The sequence below is a fragment of the Alosa sapidissima genome, chromosome 12, assembly GCF_018492685.1.
Source record: "Alosa sapidissima isolate fAloSap1 chromosome 12, fAloSap1.pri, whole genome shotgun sequence".
Lineage (NCBI taxonomy): Eukaryota > Metazoa > Chordata > Actinopteri > Clupeiformes > Clupeidae > Alosa > Alosa sapidissima.
In genome coordinates this window covers 2,738,056-2,761,188 of record NC_055968.1, presented here as the reverse complement: position 1 = coordinate 2,761,188, position 23,133 = coordinate 2,738,056, and the positions used below count along the sequence as shown (strand labels likewise).

The following is a 23,133-nucleotide window of genomic DNA, read 5'->3' as shown; positions in this document are numbered from 1 at the left end:
GGTCTCGGTAGCATACAGACATCACACACAACATGCACTTACAGCAGAAATGGTAAACATAAGTATAAGTGTAAACATATAACTAAACTCCACTGTACAATAAAGACAGTAGAAGATAAGAAAGATAAGAAAACTAACAAAACTAAATACTAAATATACATGACAAATATACTTGAGGGTGATCAAGCATAAGACACTTGTAGTGACAGGGCCGGGACTGGTAAGGTGCTCAAGGGAGTGAGTGTCATGGTGAAGGTGCAAAAAGTAGTCCAACCATAGTCCTTTAGTTATGTGTGCATGGCAAGGTGCTCAAGAAAGTGAGTGTCATGGTGAAGGTGCAAAAAGTAGTGCAACAGTGCAAGAATAAGGTCTAGAGACCAGCATAAAGAATATGGACAAATAGGAGAGTAAAGTATAATGTAGACAAGGTAATATATCTTAAAAAAAACGATGTCAGTGCAAAAACAGGTTGAGGTAATAGGGTTATAGCCATTCATTCATTCAGTATTGTAGCAGAAGCCTGACCGCAGCCATTGATCATGTGTGCTAAAATAGCATGAAAAACAGTGTAGCAGTAAAACAGTAGTGAAAACATTAGGCTGTGGACATTAGTAAAACAGTATTAAAGCAGTAGTGGGCAGTCAGTACTCAAACATGGAGAGGGTGGAGAGGCAGACAGACTAAGCAGAGAAAATCTCTCCTCTTCCCTTTAGTGAGGCATTGAACAATTCAGTTCAATGGCCCTGGGGACAAATGACTTCCTCAGCCTTTCAGTTGTGCATGGCAGTGAGCGAAGTCTCCAGCTGATCAAGCTCTTTTGCTTTTTAATAGTGCTGTAGAGTGGATGACATTAATTGTCCAAGATGTTGATCAGTTTGTTCAGGGTCCTTTTGTCAGATATTGAAGTGATTCACTCCAGTTCAGCTCCCACTACAGAGCCAGCCTTCCTTACCAGCCTGTCAAGTCGCCCAGCATCCTTCTTTGTGCTTCCTCCCCAGCATACCACTGCATAGAAGAGGGCGCTGGCCACAACAGACTGGTAGAACATCCTGAGGAGCTTGCTGCACACATTGAAGGACCGCAGCCTCCTCAGGAAGTACAGCCTGCTCTGTCCTTTCTTGTAGAGTGCATCCGTGTTTGCTGACCAGTCCAGTTTATTGTCCAGGTGGAGACCCAGATACTTGTAGGTGCTTACCACCTCCACATTGACCCCATCAATGGAGACTGGTAGCAGAGCGGGCTTAGACCTGCGGAAATCCACCACCATCTCCTTGGTCTTTGAAGTGTTGAGTTGAAGGTGATTGAGTTTGCACCAATGCACAAAGTCCTCCACCAGGCTCCTGTACTCCTCCTCTTGCTCGTCCCTGATACACCCCACAATTGCAGTATCATCAGAAAACTTCTGCATGTGGCGTGTCGGACGTGTACAGGGTGAACAGGACTGGAGAGAGCACAGTTCCCTGTGGCGCTCCGGTGTTTACGGGTAGTTACAAACTGGTATTGCTATATCTGGTAACAATTGCTAACAGACAATTTCTAACAAATGGTAGCATTTTGTTCTTACCACTTGTTAGCAACTGGAACACATCATACTTGGTTTTTACTAGGGCTGTAACGATACACCAACCTCAGGATTCGGTTTGTATCACAATTTTTGACCCACGGTTCGATACAAACTTCGAATCTTTTTTTTTTTTTTGGGGGGGGGGGGTTAGACATTTTGGTAGCACTTTACTTGACGGGTGAGTTCATAACACATTCATAGCAGCTGTCATAAACTGCATAAAGCATTCATGGCTGTTTCATGAGACATGACCCAACATTCATACCAAACCTTTCATGAATGTGGAAGATGGAACAAGGACAACTTGTCAAAACTTGGTAAAATAAATGATATCCTGATATCTGACCAGCAAGAAATCTGACAGTCAGCGAAATTTGATTGCATGAACATTTCTCTAAAAGCTGTCTGTGACTACGTTTTTGTTGTCTAGATGAAGAGTGCGTGACCCTTACTTTGGATCGCTTGGACCCTGGCAGGGAGAAGCCAGACTCAGGAAGAAAGGTGCCCAATTCCTTTCTGCCAGGGGATGTGGTGGTGCCCTGTTTATTTGAAGTCCAGCAGGTCGGCCTTCTCACCAACAATGTTCCTGCACACTATGCAGATGACCTCAGTGGATCTCTTAAGGTATAATGCAAGTAGTAATTGACTTTAGTAGCACATTTGGGTTTGGTGATATAATGTTCAATATGAATCAATGAATATGAATTATTAAATATTTTATACTGGTTAAAAGTTGAGTAATATGTGTATTAGGGTGGTCCTTATATGGGGTAAAAAAAAATGTTTTGGAAATGTTCAACTCTCACCCCCTAAATGTGTTCGGATATCAATAAAAACACACTGCAAAATTTTGAATTGTTCCTACAATATCTAGAGGTAGCTCAAGGCCTTTGAATATTTCTGGAATCGCTCACTTTTGCAGACATTGTACCATTTAAGAATGCACAACAAAATAAAATGCAACATTATTTGTTGGTCAGACTATAATAAGGAGAATAGCAATAATAAACAATGTCAATTAAATCAATAGCCTAATAAAATAAATAATGAAAATGAGGGGAAGCAATAACAAACAATAATGTCCATTCAATCAATAATATAAAAACAATAACATGGCTACATTAAAGAGAATATCAATAGTAAACAACAATGTCAAATTAATCAACAGCCTAATGGAAATAAAACAATATTTTACAAACCATAACGCATAAGAAGCGCTTAATGAACTAAGTGCATGTTGAACAGATATGCCTTTAGACCCCTCTTAAATGACCCAAAACTATCACAGGAATGGAGAGCACTGGGCAACTCATTCCACCAACATGGAACCACTGAGGAAAAGTCTTGAATTTGACCTAGCCTTTATGACTAGTCGACACAACAGGCGCTCATCAGAAGACCGCAGTGGGCGGTTGGGGATGTATATCTTGATGATTGAATTAAAATAACAAGGAGCAGATCCAGTCAGTGTCCAAGGCCAAAGGCCAAAGTGAGGGATTTAAATTGTATCATCATATTGTAGAGTTGTACACCCGGGACGTCCTTTTTCTCTTTGGGCCAGAAGAAAGTCTCTATATTCTGGATTCTTAAGAAGAATGGGTGCATCTTGATGTGCGATATCAAACAGGTCTCCCAACTGGTCTATGAAGGCCTCTAAATTGCACTGCTGAGTCTCAGAAGTTCTCTTGGCATTTTTCCTCAGCTTCTGCCACTTGTCGTAAAGTGTTTCCAGTTGTTTTATGGCATGTTGGGGATGAATGGGAATCCTAGCCTTGTCCTAGAATACCAAGACTTCTTTGATCACCGCTGTTGCACTTTCATGAAGTTTTTTTTTCAATGTTTTATGGTGATATTACAACAAACATAAAACCTGCTTCTTGAAGGGTAACTTTGTTCCAGTTATTTCAGTCTCTTCTGATCCAAGTAACCATATAGCGGATTTGCTTCATGTTGCTTCAGCCATTGTCTCAGTGTATATTGTCTATTGTGCTTCATTCACATTGATGCCTTGATAGACATATCACAACTAAAACAGGAGTTGCTATGAATTGCTCACAACAGCATATTATTGGGAAATACCGGAATCAGCAGATGAGATCAGCAAATCAGCATTGCAAATTTGCATGGACAATATGGAATTCCCATTTTAATGTGGTCACTAATAATCAATACACATGCCATAAGCATATATTATTAAACAATTATGCATGCTAGCACAATGTATCACATAATACGCAAATAATCCTGAATATGCACACAGCACAGTATGTGTTAAACTTCAAAGGTCTTGAGCGACCTCTAAATATTGATTAATATTGATAAAATTTTGCCCAATTATTTTTTTTATTTATTCAAACATATTTGTGGGGTGAGAGCATGAACTTTCAAAAGTTGAAAAATAAGGACCACCCTAATGTGTATTCACCCAAATCAGTGGCAGTGATTGAATTTATACAGGGGTCTGTTGACATGATATTCAATTTCACACAATCTTGTTCATTCCCACACATATACACAGTTACAGTAAGAACAAAATGATTCATACCCCTGGCAAATATTGATTTAATGTTGATTTTCTCTTGACCAACATGTTTGTTATGACTGAAAATGAATTGTGCTGAATTGTTGAATAGTCCCTGTCCCCTTTAGCCCAGAGGAGTCCATTATTTCCAAAAAGAATTGCAAATGTTGATTGGTCTAACCACATTACCTTTTTCTACTTTACATCAGTCCATTTTGAATGAGTTCATGCTCAGATAAGATGGTAACATTTCTCTATTATGTCTAAATAAAATGTATTATTTGCATGGTAGAGTAAACACTCGTGAATAGAGCATTAAACTGTGCTCATAGAGAATGGTATGGGTCCTGAGCCATTCAATGATATTCTTTACAAAAAGGTTTCTTTACAGCTTTACTTCCGAGAGACTCTCTGGGATGCTCTTTTTTGATCCCCAATCATGGTTCCAGTTCACCTAATTAGTTGTGAAACTTTTCCAGCCTTTTGTTGCCCCTGTCCCAACTCTTTTTGAGACATGTTGTTGGCATCAAATTCAACATGTGCATATTTTCCATGAAATAGTCAAATTTGTCATTTTGACCATTTGACATGTCCTTTTTGCAGCTAAATATGGGTTTACGAGACGTGTAAATGAAAACCGAATGTGATCATCTGCATTTTACACAACATCCCAAACCTTTTAGAATTGGGGTTATACTCTGTACCTCTGTATATCACCACAATGCATCTGTAATGAATCAATTTTGATGTCCTTGAAGTGTAGACTTTCATCTTTAATTCAATGGGTTGAACAAAATTATCAAATTATATTTTTTGTTTGTTTGTTTTTGACTTACTTCGATAAAGAGGAGATTAACACAAAATAATTCATTTTAGGCTGTAAATACATTCTCTTCACAATATTGTAGATATTAATAATACTAATACTTCATGAACAACACAATTTACCCTTTTTACAACAATCACCCTCTTGTCCATGCTGATCAGCAAAATGGTGCAAATTAAATTACTAAAAATATTTTTTATGTAACACCAAATCTAAATGGTCACAGCCAAACAAAAACAAGTTAGAAAATCATTCACTAATTTGTGAAGCAATTTTTGACATCTCCAGCAGCATATATAAAAATGAGAAAAGAGAGAACATGATTTTAGGTTTGCTTCCTTCATTTTCATGATATAAGTTTTGATTCACTTTTGGTAACACTCCATAATAAGGTGCCATAATAAATAGCAAACTAGCAATTACCTAACCCTTTGTTAATATTTGTTAATTGTTACTAACATATTCATTTGGCAAAAGTTAATATTTTTTTCATCATTAATTAAATATTAGTTGTTTGCATAACATCTGTATGTTAATAAAATATTAGTTAATAGATTTGCTAAAACATTAATATGTGTTAGTAGTTAACTAAATGTCTTTTTGGCACTAATTGACAGTGGTTTCTTACATCATTTAAATGTTAAATGTTTATTTACAAACTATATGTTATTAGAAAAGTTAATGACTTATTATTTAACTAATTGTTATTAAACTGTGCTTCTGCCTATCCCAATATGAACCACTCTCCATAGGACCCTTACAATAGATAGATAGATACATAGATACTTTATTGATCCCCAAGAGGAAATTCAAGAAAAAAACACGGAGCTACCTTGACATGCTGCCACTCTTATCGGCGCCGGAACCGCTTGCAATAAAGTTGGTTAAGCTTAATTAATATATTAGTAGTATATAGCTATAAGCGTGGGGCCCCTTATAATAAAGTTGGTTAAGCTTCATTAATATATTAGTAATATACAACTATCAGTATGGGGGACCCTTATAATAAAGTTGGTTAAGCTTTATTAATATATTAGTAATATATAACTATTAGTCAGACGGTGAAGGGACTGAGACCAAAACTGGCTTATCACATTTATTCCTTTAGGAAAAGTTAAAACAAAACATGCCTTCAGGCACTGGCATACATAAAACCGCATCTGCACAAGCAAAATAATAAGTAGTTGAATGGGCTATATTACTGTACATGCATCATTATACTGTACCATCAATGTCAGCCCTACTAGCAAGGGAGACATGCGACATGGAATGTTCAGGTGCACAGAACAAGTTTATTAATATTCTGAGACTCACTAAACACTCACAGACGTAGACCATACGGAGGTAATGCATAAACATAATGCTAAACTAAATGTACATTCATTTCCTGCTAGACTGAATTGCACTTTCCATGCACACTAAGCTAAACTACACTGAATGCATGGAAAGTTGCTAGCGGAGTTTACAGCTAGTCACGTTAGACTCGGTGTGTATGAACTCTTGGTCATAATGAAAACATTAATAAACGTTCTCTAAGTTACTAGAATTGCACCCAAAGCCTAACAATACATGTAAAGTAATATAATAAAGGTGGTATATCGAAGTTTTTAACTTAAACAACATTTTACAGTTACAAAATTAAAACAAAGTGGGGAGTGCTTTATACAGTCAACCTACCCAATGGAAAGCATACCGCTTCTGATCGGCTATGGCAACAATACAAGGACAAAACGCAGCAGAGCTGCAGTATACCGTTTCTCCAAAGGGGGGTCCAAAACACCAATCTCAATAAAGCTGCTTAATTCCGGCGAAAATCACATACAAACGCTAAACTACATTTCTAACTCTGTTACACCCCCTTCCCCTGAATTTTACCAAATTCAAGCAGCAACCAACTAGTACTTCCAAAGGCAAAGACTACACTACTTTCAAACACTAGACAGAGGGTCACCAATTACAGGACAGCCAACCACAAAGGTATTCAATGAGGAGGAAGTGGAAGAAGAGGTGTGCAAACTCCCACACAACCAACCACTGGCAGTAGGGTGCCTTATAGCTACACCCCACAAGACCATAAAGCCATAAACCATAAATTATCCACAAAGCTAATCAGAAAAGCAAGATAAATAATAATATGTCATTAACTTTTATATTAGTATATAGTTTGTAAATAAACATTTAACATTCAAATGATGTAAGAAATAACTGTTAATTAGTGCCAAAAAGACATTTAGTTAACTATTAACAAATATTAATACAATATTAGTTCATAGATTTGTTGAAACATTAACATACAGATTTTATGCAAACAACTAATATTTAATTAATGATGAAAAAAACTATTAACTTGTACCAAATAGATATTTTAGTAACAATTAACAAATATTAACAAAGCGTTAGGTAATTACTAGTTTGCTATTATGGCACCTTTTTATGGAGTGTTACCAACTTTTTTTTATCAGCAATAAAAACTAGAATGAAAAAAAAAAAAACTAGAATGGCACTATGCAGGTTAGAAAGCAACCAACAAAACAAAACTGCAGAAATCAATGTGGAATTTTCTATTAGTTTGACTGTAACTTATGGACTGTTACGTATGTCAATTTCCCTACTCCCCCCTTGTATAGATACTTCAGCAAAGCTGCACCAGCAAAAAGGCTATGGAGCTTTCTCAGCTACTCATGCTGCGAGGCTGGCTTAGCTGCATAGAGAACACCGACAGCCTTAACTTCAATCTGTACTGGGCAGGCTTCACCCTTGCAACCATGCTAAAGGCCACTCCTATCAAAGGCATACCAATCATTCCCACTGCTCTGGCCCGGAACCTCAGCTCCCCGATCAACCTGGCACAGCCCCTCAACACAGTTAGCCAGAAGCGAGGGTAAGGGAGGCGCACAAGCCAACCAATGTCTATGATTTATTCTTTGGATTTCGGTGTATTGTTAATGGCTGTGTTAGTGAGTGGATGGTATAGTTTGTCAAAATGTCCATATACCATACTGCCACCATACTATACCACCATACTAATGTCATACCATCTTTTCTATTGTGGCCCGTGTGTTTGTGTGATATATCCCTATACACTGTCACTCTCACACTCATGCCTGTTTAGATTTTTAAGCATGGACCAGACCTGCAAGCTACTGTTAGTGCTAGAATCCGATCCCAAGGTCTACACCCTCCCACTAGTTGGAGTGTAAGTTGTTCCACACATCTTTCCATTTTATCAATATTGTGTTGACTTCGTAAAATCTCTTAACATTTGTATTGTTGTTATTATTGTTTTATTGTTGTTTATTGTGGCAGATGGTTGTGTGGAGTCACACACATCCATAGTCCTCAGGTGTGGGCATGGTGCCTTAGGTACCTCTACAGCGCCTCTATTCAGGAAAGGTGGGTCTTTGTGCATATGTATTTACTTTGGGTTTAACAGCTACGCTGTTAGTGCTTGTGGCCATGCCTTTGATGTATTGACATGAAACTTCCATGACAAATGTGTTCTGCTGGGTACTTGCCCCCCTCATAGCTGTTTGTAGATATTGCATTGTAGCTTAAAATAAATATATATATACTAATATATACACGTGTGTGTAATGTCATCCAAATTTGCCATGGTCTCTTAATTTTGAATATGACTTAACTCTTTCGAATGTCATTCAGCAATAGTGTTAATTTCGTCAGACGAGACGAGAGGAAATATGTTCGTCAACAACCTTTTTTTTCATGACTAAGACGAGACGATGATGAGACGGCAGTAATGTCCTGAAACACTGACTAAGACTATCTTAAGATGCATTATTGTTGATGAAAAAAGACGAGACTAAAATGTTTTGCATGAAATAAAAACTAGGATAAAATCTCTCTTCATTTTCGTCTACAAAATGAGAAGACAGAATATCTAGCTGTTACGTTTTCAAAATATTCCGAATGAGTTCATACGCAACAGCTTTCCTGTAGGCTAGTCTACCCTAGTCAACCCTGTGGCTGCAACACGAAACTACATGGAACAAGAACACTGGCGATTTTTGCCAGAGTTAGCAAGCTAACTACCTAAGCTTTATGCCACAATGCTACATACCCAGAAGTTGAAGCTTCGGTCATACAAATTAACATCCCCCCGAATGTCCATATGAAAATGTTCATCATGTAATGTCAACTATTTAACTAGTTAGACTGATGATGCAAAGTTTGCTAGCAAGTAAGCTAATATGGAAAGTTCGCTAGTAAGTTAGCTATGGCTAAGATGGAGAGTCTGTTTGGGGAATGTGTTGTGTTTGGGCATATATCGCCATCTAGCGAGGCGGAGTAAAACATTAATACTTTGGTCTACGACAGTGTTTCTCAAACTTTTTCAGTTTCAGGACCACTTAACTAACCCTAGCTAAAAAAAAAAAAGATTAGACCTACTTCAACAGTAGCCTATAATTAGTCTACACTATAGGCCTACTCACTGAACCACCTTGCTTATTGTCTTTGCACTTTGCTTATTGTGTGGATTCATACTGTATGATTTAAACTGGCATATCTTACATAGACAGTGTTGCAGAACTGTTTTTACATACAAGTTGGTTCAATATTGCAAACAACTCATCTATATTATATTTTACCACGTCTGCTCGCGGACCACTTGGGATAGCTTGCGGACACCAGTGATTCCCGGACCACACTGGTCTACGAATATGACAGTGGTCCAGTTGAATCTTTTACTGTCTATGGTCAAATCCCAGCCGAGCTATAACTGTAGCTCGACTTACCTGTGCATGTAAACATACTGACTGACAAAAAATCAGAATGAGTAATTATAACAGACGAGTAGCCCTGTGGACACACAATATTGTTGGAAAATTGAGATGTGTGAAACACTATTTGACTCAGAAATCAAATGGTAATCAGAAATAATTTGTTATAAAAAAAAAAAGACTAAAATGTGTTGACTAAAACTGACTAAAATGACTAAAAAAGACTAAGATATCTTTAGTTTTCTTTTGACTAAAACTAGACTAAAATGACGAGACTTTTAGTCGACTAAAACTTGACTAACAAAAATTATATTTGAATGACAAAGACTAAAAAGGACATTTCGTCACAAGACTAAGACTAAATTAAAAATAGGTGACAAAATTAACACTAGGCCAACCATAGGATGACATTAGAAAAATGTGCAGTGGTCTTTTAATTTTTTCCAGAGCTGTGTATGTGTGTGTATGCACTGTATATAATTAAAAAATAAAAACTCATTAATGAAGGCTTAGCAGTAGGAAAGTCCTTTCCTCAGGAGTCTGCACTACTACACTGCTGTTTTTCTTATAGATTGTTTATCTCCGCAGGGTTTTATCTGAAGGAAGAGCCTTTCTGGTGGTGCTGTATTCCTTAACCCACAGAGAGCCAGAATTCTACCAATGCCAACCAACCAGCAGAGAGAACCACAATATGGACTTGCTTCTGCTAACAAGTACAGAGTCCCTCACACTCTACAAGGTCAGTTCCAGTGCAAGGGCACATGTATGTATCCGTAAAATATGTATTTTACCACAGCTGGAAAAGCTTGAAAATTGACCTTTGAAAGTGCTTGAATAGGCTTGAGAGGCTAGCAAAGTCATGGAATATCAGAGAATTGTATTGTAGCAGTTTAAAATTGACTTGCCAAAATACATTAATGTTAATATAGTTCCACACAGAATCGGTGTATGTCTGGTTATTAGCTTTACTGCTTGCTTGAGTAGTTGTGGTTAATCCAATGTTTATTCAATGCCCATTTCATCTCCCGCTCTGAAAAAGTAAAAGATTCTTGAAAATTATGTGGCTGCTCTGAAATATTTGGTTGGTATATTGTACCATTCATTATATAGTAAGTCATGGACATTCTTTTTTTTTTTAGAGTGGGAACCCTGTGTATGAACTTTTAGGACTTACAGAGTTGTTAACACAGATGTTAAGAACAATATGAATAACAGTAGATTATATGAAAGATTATCACAATCATGATTATTATAACAATGTGTGGGTGAGTGTGACCAAACCCTTTACAAGCTATTGATATGGTGATTTTTCTCAAAATATTTGAAATTATAGTTTAGTATTCGTTCAGATTATTCTGAAACTGAGTCACTTTATATGGTGCCTTCTCGTGTTGCTGCATCAAATATGGCATCTCCACAGCACTTACTCCCAATACCATAAACTGACTGTCACAGAAAAAGGCTTAGATTTAAAATGTCTCAGATGTGGATTTGATGTCTTCCTGCTGAGTAGAATTTGGAGCCCAAAGAGAGAAAACCCTTGTCATTTGAACTCAGCTCTGGGAGTGAAAACCAGGCCACTGAGTTCTATAAGGAAGTGATGTCTCGCGCTGCGTCTAGCAGGTACAACATTTTTGATGATTCTGGAAAAAATAATGTGGTGTTGGTTTTTTGTGTTTTATTTTTCTGTGTCCTTATCTCTTCAGGCATGTCACTGGAGATAAAGTAGCAACCTCTCCTCAAAATAGGATATCCATTAATGACCATGACTCAGGAGTGGAGGATGAGGATCTTTCGCCCAGACCATCCCCAAACCCCCACCCAGCTGGAGACCAGGTCAGTATGTCTCTTAACAGGGTTCAACATTAATACTTATTTAATTGTCTGGGTAGAAGAAGATACAACTACATCCTAGAAGCTGACAGTCCATTCTGATAACCTTAGGCATCTGTATTTCACTAGTGAATCCAAAGTTAAAAAGATGTATATCTCCATCCCACACGGTAAACTGGACCAATCATTTAATAAACTTTTATTCCTTTTAGATGAGACAGGTGCAGCCCACAGTACCAGAGCTGTCTTTGGTAATGGATGTCAGCTTTGTGGCTGGGATAACAAAGTCTCCCGATGCAACTCCACAACACCTTCCCCTTCCCACCCTACAGCAAAGGGAGATTTGTGCATTCCCCAAAACCCATAAAGAACTTTATGTCAGTGGACAGAACAAGCTCAATGCCTGCCCCCCAATGAACAGAACTGTTACTCAAACCATGTCTAAAGAGGGTTGTGAAGGGTCAACTGGATTTTCACATCGTTCATCGTTGCCTTTGTTGTCCTCCCCACCTAAGATGGCTACTTTACCTGATGGGTCTTCTGAGCTTGGCTATGCCCAGGAATCCAAACCTTACACCCCAGATCAGTCTATACACTCACAATCACCCCATTGTAGATTCTCTGGTACCACTCCAGCTCAGCCTCTGCCACAATTGTGCATGTTTCCCAGCACCTCCTTAAAGTGTGTCAATAAGCCATGTAGCTGCTGCCACCACCACTACACTGCTCTGTCCTATCAGTCTCAACATTGGCCAGAGACACCCCTACCCTCAGATCTGTTGAATCAGATGACTCCCACTAACCCTGCCACAGTTTCTTGTATTCCCAAATCAACTCCTCACAGAGGTTGTTGCCTGTCACCACCTCACCGGACTTCCCATCAGGGCCCAGTGTATGTCTCAAAGACTTCACCACATTTGGATTGTTTGCAGCATAGTTCCCACAGCAAACGCCGCCAGAGCCATCCAGTGCCATCTGTGAGCCAGGGTTGCCAGAGCCAGGATGCCTGCATGGATGTGTATGATGCTTGTTTTAACATGCTATCAGTAGATGCTTATAGAATTCTTATGGACCAGGACCGGCAGCTGAAACTTCTGCAGTCACAGGTGACTAATATTTAACTTGTCCCAAGTGCCCTCACCTTGAAACCTTGATTGTTTAACATAACACACCCCTATCAATACGTTGCCATATGTAGGATTTTTTTTTTTTTACTTAACTACCTTCTTATTCTTAGTTGGCCTTATGTGGCATTGTGGTATATGCTGCTAGTGATAATCTGAACCTGTGTGATTTCTCAGATTCACAAGCTTCTGGAGGCTCAAAGCCAGGGAACGTCATCTCACCATTCTGACTCCTCGCATCAGTCAGGGGAGAAGCCTGCTGGACTAACCCTTGGTCAAAAACCGATGACCCCCGATCCCAAGAAGAGGAACAGTGTCAGCATTGCCATAGGAACAGGTACACTTTGTCACTGACTCCCCCAGATCATTCACGAGAGGATTTTGTGATGCACAGATTCAACGCAGATTCACAGATCTTGTTAGAGTGGTGAAATACATTCACACCACTGACATTATATTGAGGAAGTAGTATAGCCAACCAAGCTCAAGTAGCTCAGTGTAGCCAGACGGACCTACGCCTAGTCGGGAAATTAGGGATTAAAAAAATATCGGGGCATATTATCGGCCAGAATTCTGTTATCGGACCGATAATAATATTTTCATTTTTTCACTTATCTGCCAATAATATATTGGCCGCCAAAATATATTGTGCATCCCTAGGTTGAATATTTGACAATGTGTATTCTCAATCTGAACACTGACAGCTGGTTTCCACAAAGTGAAACACCTCACACCTCTGTAACACGAAATTTTGGCATTGGCACTTGTATCAACACGAATTGCGGTTTATATGCCACACTAAATAGACCACTATATATGTTCATTTAAACACTCAAACTTTTTAGCTAGCTGACAGGCGAACTGCTAGTATTTTCGGACATTGGATTGCATTGTAAACCTAGCTAGACAGCTAGGCTACATGCTGCAACATAGGTATGAAATATATTATGTCTTATTGACCTTGTTGTTTTTTATGAACATGAATGTTGTTTGTAGGCAACATCAACTTAGTCGACGCATAAAGACCCCTGGATATCTTCATTAAGTACTTCGTTTGAACTAGCTGATTAGCCTAATTATCTCGCCTGCCACCACTGGCTAGACACTGCAGTCAAAAGGTTAGCGGTTTGGCCTAGGGTTCAAGTGTCATGACACTGTCATGTGTTCATGACGGTGTGATGTCACTCTTATGTCTACTGTCAAGTAAAGTGTTACCAATCATAGTGTTTTCATGCAGCTTCACATAGCATTTATTTCCTGTGAGATATATGACTTTTTCACTTGATAAGAAGGCCTACTTCCATTAATTGACCTTAGTAGGTCCCGCCCAAGGGGTTAGGCGAACATTCCAGACATTGGGGACTCGAGTCACATGACTTGACTCGAGTCATATTTTTTAGGACTTGAGACTTGCTTGATCAACATGTATAAAAGACTTGACTTGACTTGCTATTCATGACTTGAGACTTGACTTAGACTTGAGACAAATGACTTGAAATGACTTGACTTTTTATTTTTTCATAGATATTAAGGAGTTAACTTTACAATTTTAGAAAATCTGCTTAGGTGCTGTTGCATGTGTCACGCAAGAGAACCTGTCATTATTACCAAGTGACACGACAGACCAACAGCAAGTGCCAGGTCAAATGAGACAGACTGAGGTAGGCTAACTTGCAAATATGGAAGGCTCTACGCTCTACAAAACATAATAATGCTTGGCTACACATATGATTTATCTGACAACTCAAAGGAGAAATGAACAGCAGTCTACAAGTGCGCAAATTAGCGACGTAACCACCTCCACGTCGATTTTCATCCGTCAGAAGTTAGTCGTGTTAGAAACCTAATGTCAAATTTAAGGCACGTTGTTTAAGGCGAGTTGGCTCTGAATCTATTATGCTTTTTAGTTAACACGATATTAAGTTTTGTGTGAAATGGCAAAGTGAAACATTTTCTTGTCTAAGTTTAATCTTGATATGCTAGCGAAAATGTTGCCAATATAACCTATAGTAAGCGCCTCTCTTTCTCCCTCCCCCTTAACCCTTAAAGGAGTACGTGACGGGAATGTTGAGAAATGAACGTTCTAAAGAATATCTGGGTTCATTGAATTCAACATAGAATTTTAGAACCTTCAATTGTTGCGTAACTTAGAATGTTCAAAAACCTACACCTTTAAGCAGAGAGGGTTAAAGCGGAGCGAGAGGCGCAAACGTTCGACAATTTCCGCGTTCGATTATTGCAAGGGGGAGGGGGGGAAATCCCCCTTTATGCAGACCAGAGTAAACCCTCGCTGCACTAATGTCAATGGAGACTTGTGGAATTTTACCAATAAATTGGTCATTATGTCTTTCTGGATTTGTTGAGGTTTTTTTGGAAAATTTTGTCATAATCTGTAAGTGTTTGGGATCATTTCAAGCCTAAAAGTGTGTTCGGATTTGTAATAAAATAACTTAATATCAGACCATGCTGCTGCCAGTTACTGTCCGGTTGTTAGCATGCTAGCTAGCCTCTTAGCTAAGGTAACATTTTAAACGGAGAAGTGTAATTTCTTTGAAATGACAACTAGCTGAATAACATTACTTACATTAGTTAAAGTGGATAGTTTATACTCAAGTGAATTTGCAACAGTATATTAAGTTTAAGCGAAGTCCTTCAACTACTAGTCACTTGTTAGCGCATAGCTGTATTGCCATAGCTACTCCCATCCACTTGTATAGCATTTTAAGCTAGCGTTAGCTAGCTAGCTAGCTCGGTTCACATGACTAATTAAATTATTCATATCATGTCGTAAAGAATGATTCATTGGTATCATACATGATTATAGACAATAATACTGTGAACACAATTATGTTTATCTGTTCTTACTGCTTATTAAGAGAAAGTTTATTTAGTGACGTAAGGTGACACTCCCACTTATGCAGACCGGAACTGTCCCATTTTGCTCCCATAGTAACGAATTACGTTGCTCTATCTTGCTAGTAATCAAGGATCTTTGCTTTAAGGGTTAAACACGTCCCCGTTTCATACGTTACAGCCTAGTAGTAACAACAGTCAGTAGGCCTAGCTAACTGCCAGCAGTCAGCATAGAAAAGTTCCTTACTTCACATGTTAGGCTTATGTAGCCTATAATATGATACAGCATTGACAGTCCTAAACCCTACTAAAACCCATTGCGCAGTCGCACTTGTCAAAGTTTGGCAGTGACGTCGGCAGCAGCGTTTGATTCATCAATTAGTTCACTTTTTCAACATTATTGGGTCCCTGGAGATGACTGGTATAACTTGAACTGTTTGAATATATTTTCATGATTTGATATAGCTTACCTAATATTTGAGGCACATTGAAACAATAATAGGTCTACTTGAAATACGTTTATTTTTATTCGTATACATTTCATCTTATTCTAAAAACCGTTCAGATGTATGTGGCTTGAATGAATGCAATGTCTATTTGTTTGTTACAAAAAAACTCCAGCAGTTCATAACTTGCCTACTGTAGCTTATTTAAAAATGAAAACGTGGGTAAATCATCATGAATTTGTATGATTTGGTTATGACTTGACTTGCTTGACCCAAGCTATGACTTGACTTGACTTGACTTGACTTGACTTGCTTGATCGTCACAAAAAATGACTTGGACTTGCAACAGCTTAAATGCGGGGAATGGCAAGCTGATCCTTGTCAGAGGATTGCAGGGACCGTGATTGACTGGGTGGAGGAGATCAAAAAGCTGTGCGTGTGCAAGTGCGTGGAGGGACTTGTAGGTGAGAAAGAGGATTTTAAAAGTGATTTGTGACTTGACTGGCAGCCAGTGAAGGGTGGGGGTAATATGCTGGCAGGGTTTTGTGCGTGTTAAGACCCTGGCAGCTGAGTTCTGGACATATTGTAGCCTGTCAAGGGCCTTGCTTGGCAGACACCATTGCAATAGTCCAGATAGTTCCCAGACCTGGTCAGCATCCAGCGGTGAGAAGGTGGAGGCCAAGTCAACACCTTGAACTCGTTGTGTTTTGAGGCGCAAACGTTCGACAACTTCCGCGTTCTATTATTGCAAGGGGGAGGGGGGAAAATCCCCCTTTATGCAGACCAGAGTAAGCCCTCACTGCACTAATGTCATTGGAGACTTGTGGAATTTTACCAATAAATTGGTCATTACGTCTTTCTGGATTTGTTGAGGGTTATTTGGAAAATGTTGTCATAATCTGTAAGTGTTTGTGATCATTTCAAGCCTAATAATGTAATTTACTTTACCACTTATGCAGACCGGAACTGTCCCGTTTTGCTCCCACAGTAACGAATTACGTTGCTCCATCTTGCTAGTAATCAAGGATTTTTGGCTCCGTGGTCCAGTTCTGATGCTCATGTGCCCATTGTTGGTGCTTTCCGCAGTGGACGGGATTGGGCACCCTGACTGGGCTGCGGTTTTCACAGCACCGTTTATTTTTCCTGCTTCCAACATATCATCTTTGGGGAAAAAAATTTCACTTGGTGCCTAATATATCCCACCAACTTACAGTTGAGATAATCAGCGTTATTCACTTCACCTGTCAGTAGTCATAAACATGCTGATACATGCAGTCCCATACAGTCTGTGATTCTGTCTTCCAGGTGCTAGTCTGTTTTGTGGCAAGAGTGAGGATGAGTGGTGGAGAGGTGGTACTCCAGGAACTCTCAGCAGCGGCTCGGCCCATTCAAGACAGTCCAGTCCCACAGCCATAAGTCAAACGCACACAAACAGGATAAAGGACCCTGAGGACGAGACTAGGAGCAGTGATCAGAACCACAAGGAATCACAACAAATGTACTTCAGTCTTGCTGTTTCATTTTAAATTGAGCAATGGATGCAGTATATTGATTAGTGTTGCACAATGTCTTGATACTAGAAAGCTATCACGATGCTCTCCCACAAAAAAAAACGATACGATTTCCAACGTTTTTAGAATCGATACTTTATTAAAATAGTAGCATGTCTGTGTGGAGTACACTGCTCCCACTCTCCTTCATGATGCGTATACGCATAGTGGGCGTGTCCGGCAGGCAGCCCTGGGTGAGTGAGCGAACGGGACACAAGATCAGAAATCTTGAGATTCATGAGACATAAATAAATAAATAAGGAAATAAATGCTGTGATCATAGTGTGTTTTAACGTGATGAAAGCGCAATGTTCACGCTAGTAATGTTAACACCAACTTGCAAACAATCTATTTAATATTCATCATGGCATGTAGCCTGCAGTTATTTATATAATCATTTTGTAGATGTAAGATGGGCTACCTGAAATGCGCTCAGTAAAGCCCATAGCCAACAGTTGTAATGCTGGTGTAATGTGTTAATTGGTGATGTTTCTTTTGTGTTCATTTTAACACCTCGTAGGAGCCCAGGTGTATCTCACTCTTTTCAGAGCCTCATGCTTGGAGAGAGTGCCAGCACGTGTTACCAGTTCCAGTCAGCTAATACAGAGGAGTCACACGGCAAAAGTGTAGCCGCCGATCAAAGGTTTTTTCAAGATTTACTGGTAAGATTGTATACTGCAACCAACAGATAATTAAGTTCATTTGTTGCGTTTCTGTTTCGATGTCATCTGACGGGCTGTTCGTTGGGGGTTTGCAATCGTACGTGGATTTTAGAGTTGAGAGAAGGGAGCTATATCAATAGAATTTTTGGTAACACTTTATTTTAAGGTTTACATGTTAGCCACCAATACATACCTAATTAATACCTGTATTAGTGACTTGTAAGGCATGTGTTAGGCAACATTAACCATTTGTTAGGTGTGTATTCACAAATTTCTTGTTCATGACGAATTAGGCCTTTATTATTGATATAATCTTAATAATGACTTACTTAATAGTAAGTACCAAAATAGAATATGCATAACCTACTTGTTTGCTGTCTGAATAAATCCCAAATAGTAGGAGAACAGTTGTAGAATAAGCAAGTGTATGGCTCAACCTCATTGCTGGGAGGGTGTTAACAATAGAAAAGAAGATGAGAAAAGTGACCGTTTCAAAGAAGACCACCACAGATGTGTTGAATGACAATTCTTTTGCCCTTTTTATTTGTTTAAAAGACGTGTTTTTATTTGTTTAAAATACGTGTTTTTAGTTAAAACTAGCTTTTGCTAGTCTTTTTGTGCTTTGTGAGCTCATTGAGAGTACAATGTAACATGTTTACAGAACTTGTTAAATGAACATTGTCAGTGCTGTCACTTTTCTCATATTTTTTTCTATTGTTAACACCCTCCCAGCCTCTACTTTAGAACAGGGACCATATTTTGAATGAACAATGTATGCACTAGCAATGTATTAAGGGTAAAGAATGTATTGACCAGGAGTTATAGTCTAGACTGTTCCCATCATATAATTCTTAATAATAATAATGCCTGACTTTAGAATATGGAACCAATTCATGATTAATAAGTACATACTGCAGATGTATTACTGATGATGATGTGCTTGCTGCCAAGGAACCAGTTTCCACTTTAGAAAGGGAGCAACCTGGGCAGTGAAATGCAGCAATGAGGTTGAGCCATACACTTGCTTATTCTACAACTGTTCTCCTACTATTTGGGATTTATTCTGACAGTATACAAGTAGGTTATGCATATTCTATTTTGGTACTTACTACGAATTAGTATGTAGAGATCAAGGCTTACAAGGTCATTATTAAGATTATATCAATAATAAAGGCCTAATTCGTCATGAACAAGAAATTTGTGAATACACACCTAACAAATGGTTAATGTTGTTAAACACATGCCTTACAAGTCACTAATACAGGTATTAATTAGGTATGTATTGGTGGCTAACATGTGAACCTTAAAATAAAGTGTTACCGAATTTTTATATAGTAGGTGGGAGCATGAAGTATTTCTGTCTACTCCATGTTCACGGCGACCGGAAGTCCCTTAATCCCTTGATCAATGTGCTTGGTTTGGCTGGACCAATGATTTCAAAGTTAACACTATGTCTATGCCCTTCACCATGCTAGGTTTGGAAAGGTTTCCCAATCGTGAGTCCCCAGACTGGTTTGGTTTGGTTTTAAACAGGCTAAGGAAGAACAATAATAATCCTGATAATTACAAGTCCATTACTCTTGATGCAGCACCTTGAACTTATTGACCTAAATAAGTAGTGTCACGATAATCCAAATCCTCAATTTAATTTTTAATTTTAAAGTCACGATTCGATTTTCGATCTTTTTTTAACTCATGAGTGCCAAAAACGTAATATTACGTTTTTAGCTTTTTTTTTAATTACGAAACTAGACACTCTAACACACCTTATATGTGATTTTGGGAACTCTGTGATGAATGGAAATGAAATATATGACGATTGTGAAACTCATGAAAACGCACAATCTGGACATTTTTTCATAACTCGGTTGCCGCTTTGGGTCGAATTAGTGACGCATGCACGTCAGGTCAAAACCAGGCCATTTTCGTTAGTCTATCACTAGGTGGCAGTCTCGCCAGGTCTCGCTGATCACTTCCCAGAAAGTTTACACAAGTACTGTAAGTAACAGGCAACACTTCATATTTTTGGATGAAAACTAGCCACTGTTTAGCTTGGGATTTCTCAGGAACAGAGGCGTGTAGAAATACACAGTTTGCACCCACCGAGAGCTTAAAGTCTCACCTTTTAATCGAGCTATTGTATGTGTTCATAGCTATAACACAGAATATGCTGTGGCTGTACAAAAATCATCAACAATGGTCTAGATTGCTGCCACTCTACTGTAGGACAAAGCTCCCAAAAACAGCTTGGCATTCAATGAGTTAATATTACTATTAATGCATTCCTTATGTTGTTTACTTTTTTTGGCCTTTCCTATTCTGTTTCGGGGGGCTTTCATTTTGAAACCGCTTTTTATTTTGAAACCATTACAACCACGAGGTTGTAAACAGAACAAACATTAAACATAGACGTGAACATAGTGAAATGAAACAACACAGAATGATAATTTGATTGTTTCAGCACACTCTGAAGAGACCCAAGGTTAGTGTTTATGGAATATGACCTACTGTACTTATCAATGTGCATTTTATGCCTTAAAGTAATTTTGGACTATAACTAGGCCTAGATCATCTTTTCACTTGCTAAGTTGAGTAAGTTAGTGTTAATTGATGTGAATGAACGACAAAATACTTCCACACCGATGATTTCAGAGTAGCAAGAGAGGCTTCGATTTCGGTCGGTTGATGTGTATTTTTTAACTGGCTGCAGCCTAAAGAGTGTTGACGCCACAGTTCAACACGTGTGTGTTTTTGCGTCTTGGCATACATGCTGGACGTGACATTGGGGGTGTGGCTACATCGTCGAGTCTACTTCTGAGTTCGAAGTTCGAGATTGAAATGTAATTTTGATCGATTTCGACTTGAAATCAAAATCGTGATCGTACCCTTATAAATAACAAATAATGCCTGTGACACTCTCTATAGGACAGTTGTCACAGGTTTCTCAAAATTGTTTCTATTTTCTTCTATAAACTCAGAATGCCATGTAAACCATTGCGGAATAATGAATTAATTTAAAGCCATTGGACATCATATATATAGTTGTAAATGTACTGTACTGTACTGTGCCTCAAAGGTGGTTTAAAATGTGTTAAGAAATAATCATGTGTATGTACATTTTTACCCCCGTGTGATCTTATTTAGGGACAAGTAAATGATCGTCTTCAGGACACCTTGAAAGGAGAGGCAAGAAGTTCCAGAAGTGAATACAGGACTGTACTAGCTGCAGAGACAGCCCTATCTCCTGTTTTAGTCCAAGCCAGAGAGGCTTCTTCTCCCAACTGTCGGTCACCAGTACCCTCTTTGAAAGCTTTGTCTCAATCTGAGTCCTCTCACAAGGGGGACCAGGTGTACAATGCGACTGTGAAACATCTAGAGAAGTTGGGTGTCAATGTTGACTCCAAAGGCAAAGGCATGTCTACTAATGCCACAGTGGAGAGTGCCAGGTATGTTTATGCAATTACATAAGCTTTTGTAAGGTTTTTTTTTTTTTTTAATAATCTAAAATGGTATACTTATCTAAGTTTTCTCCCTATAAGCAGCACCCTGGCATCCATCAATCCTGAGGCAGTGATCCCCAGGCTAGCTGTGTGTGACTTTGTAGGTGCGAGCATGTTGATACCTGGATGCAGTGCTGACCTTAGTTTGGAGGCTAACTCGATTGCCCTCAAGTATCTGAGTGATGCCCAGCTATCTCACCTCTCTTTTAAAAGGGAAGCCAAGCAGACCTCTAATGCAATTCCACCAAGAGTGGATTTTCTGAGCAAGACAGAGAGGACTGCAGCAGGCCTTAGCATCCTGTCGCCTACGAATATGTCCTTAGCCACACAGAAATACATGAAGCGGTATGGACTCATTGAGGGTGGTGACAGTGAGGAGGAGGACCTGCAGGAGCAACAAAATGGCATGCATCATGACACTGTGTTGGATTGCTCAGCACAAATGGACAGCTCCAGGAACAGTGATGATTTTCAGAAAGGCATTAATGTGCCATCTTCCCCACCAGGACCTCACAGCTCCCCCCACCTTGAGAATGAAGGCCTGGTTTTTGGTGACAAACACATGCTTTTGCACAGTCATAACCACACAGAGAAAACTGGCACAAGAGAGATCACTCAAAAGAGACATTCCGCTTCAGAGAACCAGTCTCCTCTGGGTACCATGGACACGCAGGGCTCTGTTGGAAATTTCCTTGACCTTAGCCGATTGAGGCAGCTCCCCAAACTATTTTAAAGCAAAGCAAGTAATTTCTTGTAATTGTCACATGAAATAAAATAAAAATGGATTTTAGAATGCAGGCACAGCTCGTTCACCTTACAATGTCTGCTGTTCAGAACAATGCAACTTTGTAATTTGGACTCCTGAGCAGTTTGTATTTAATGTTGAAATGTAGAGATGTTTCTATTGGTATTGTTTAATCTCTGTGTGCTCTTATTTGGGTATTTTAACCATGGTAGTTTTATTACTCAACTTCTCCAAGACATTAAATGTGTGTTGTGTGCTGTTGAACTGCTTGTTTTTGTTTTAATGAAATGCCTCACTTTACGTCTTCATTTTGCACAGTTGGTATTCATCAAGTTATTTGTAAATAAAAAAATTTTTAATACTGTTCTCCAACATGTATTTGTGACACTCATAGAAAATCTGTGCAATGATTGGAGTCAGGACCCTGTCGCTTACTTAGACTTGTTCCAAAAAATGTAGATCAAGGGTCTCTAACCTTTTTGGGAATGAGGGCTACCTGAAGGACCAGAAATCATATGGACAGTTACTCATTTGAAACAAGCAGATCCTCACCCCTCTAAACAAGGGTGAGCAAAACAATTTCTCCTCTAAATTAGGCTATTAATGTCCGAAGACGTTGCTGGCAGGAATCCAACATTATAAACATCAACATTGATTTCAAATCGTTCAGTGGCTACTCACCAGCTAACTAGCAGAAAATATAATATAACAATTGTTATTTTGTGCCATTCAACAGAGATGGTTCTATCAGCTTTTAAAAAAGATAAATT

General features: G+C 38.8%; 1 protein-coding gene across 3 annotated transcripts in view; it reads left to right on the top strand.

Annotated features, from left to right (window-relative positions):
• The window catches only part of stil (STIL centriolar assembly protein), a 44,021-nt gene extending 21,309 nt beyond the window's left edge, over positions 1–22,712 (top strand). The window contains exons 5-17 of one of the 3 annotated variants that reach the window (XM_042056147.1): positions 1,995–2,188; positions 7,539–7,792; positions 8,024–8,107; positions 8,218–8,304; positions 10,239–10,389; positions 11,164–11,273; positions 11,357–11,486; positions 11,696–12,589; positions 12,785–12,944; positions 17,212–17,404; positions 17,977–18,118; positions 21,263–21,564; positions 21,658–22,712. In XM_042056147.1, coding sequence (XP_041912081.1) covers positions 1,995–2,188; positions 7,539–7,792; positions 8,024–8,107; positions 8,218–8,304; positions 10,239–10,389; positions 11,164–11,273; positions 11,357–11,486; positions 11,696–12,589; positions 12,785–12,944; positions 17,212–17,404; positions 17,977–18,118; positions 21,263–21,564; positions 21,658–22,351 — 3,395 coding nt within the window. In that variant the 3' untranslated portion in view covers positions 22,352–22,712. Of the gene's footprint in view, positions 1–1,994; positions 2,189–7,538; positions 7,793–8,023; positions 8,108–8,217; positions 8,305–10,238; positions 10,390–11,163; positions 11,274–11,356; positions 11,487–11,695; positions 12,590–12,784; positions 12,945–17,211; positions 17,405–17,973; positions 18,119–21,262; positions 21,565–21,657 lie in introns of all 3 variants that reach the window. The other 2 variants (XM_042056145.1, XM_042056146.1) reach the window with 2 other exon arrangements.
• Positions 22,713–23,133: the final 421 nt, after the last annotated feature.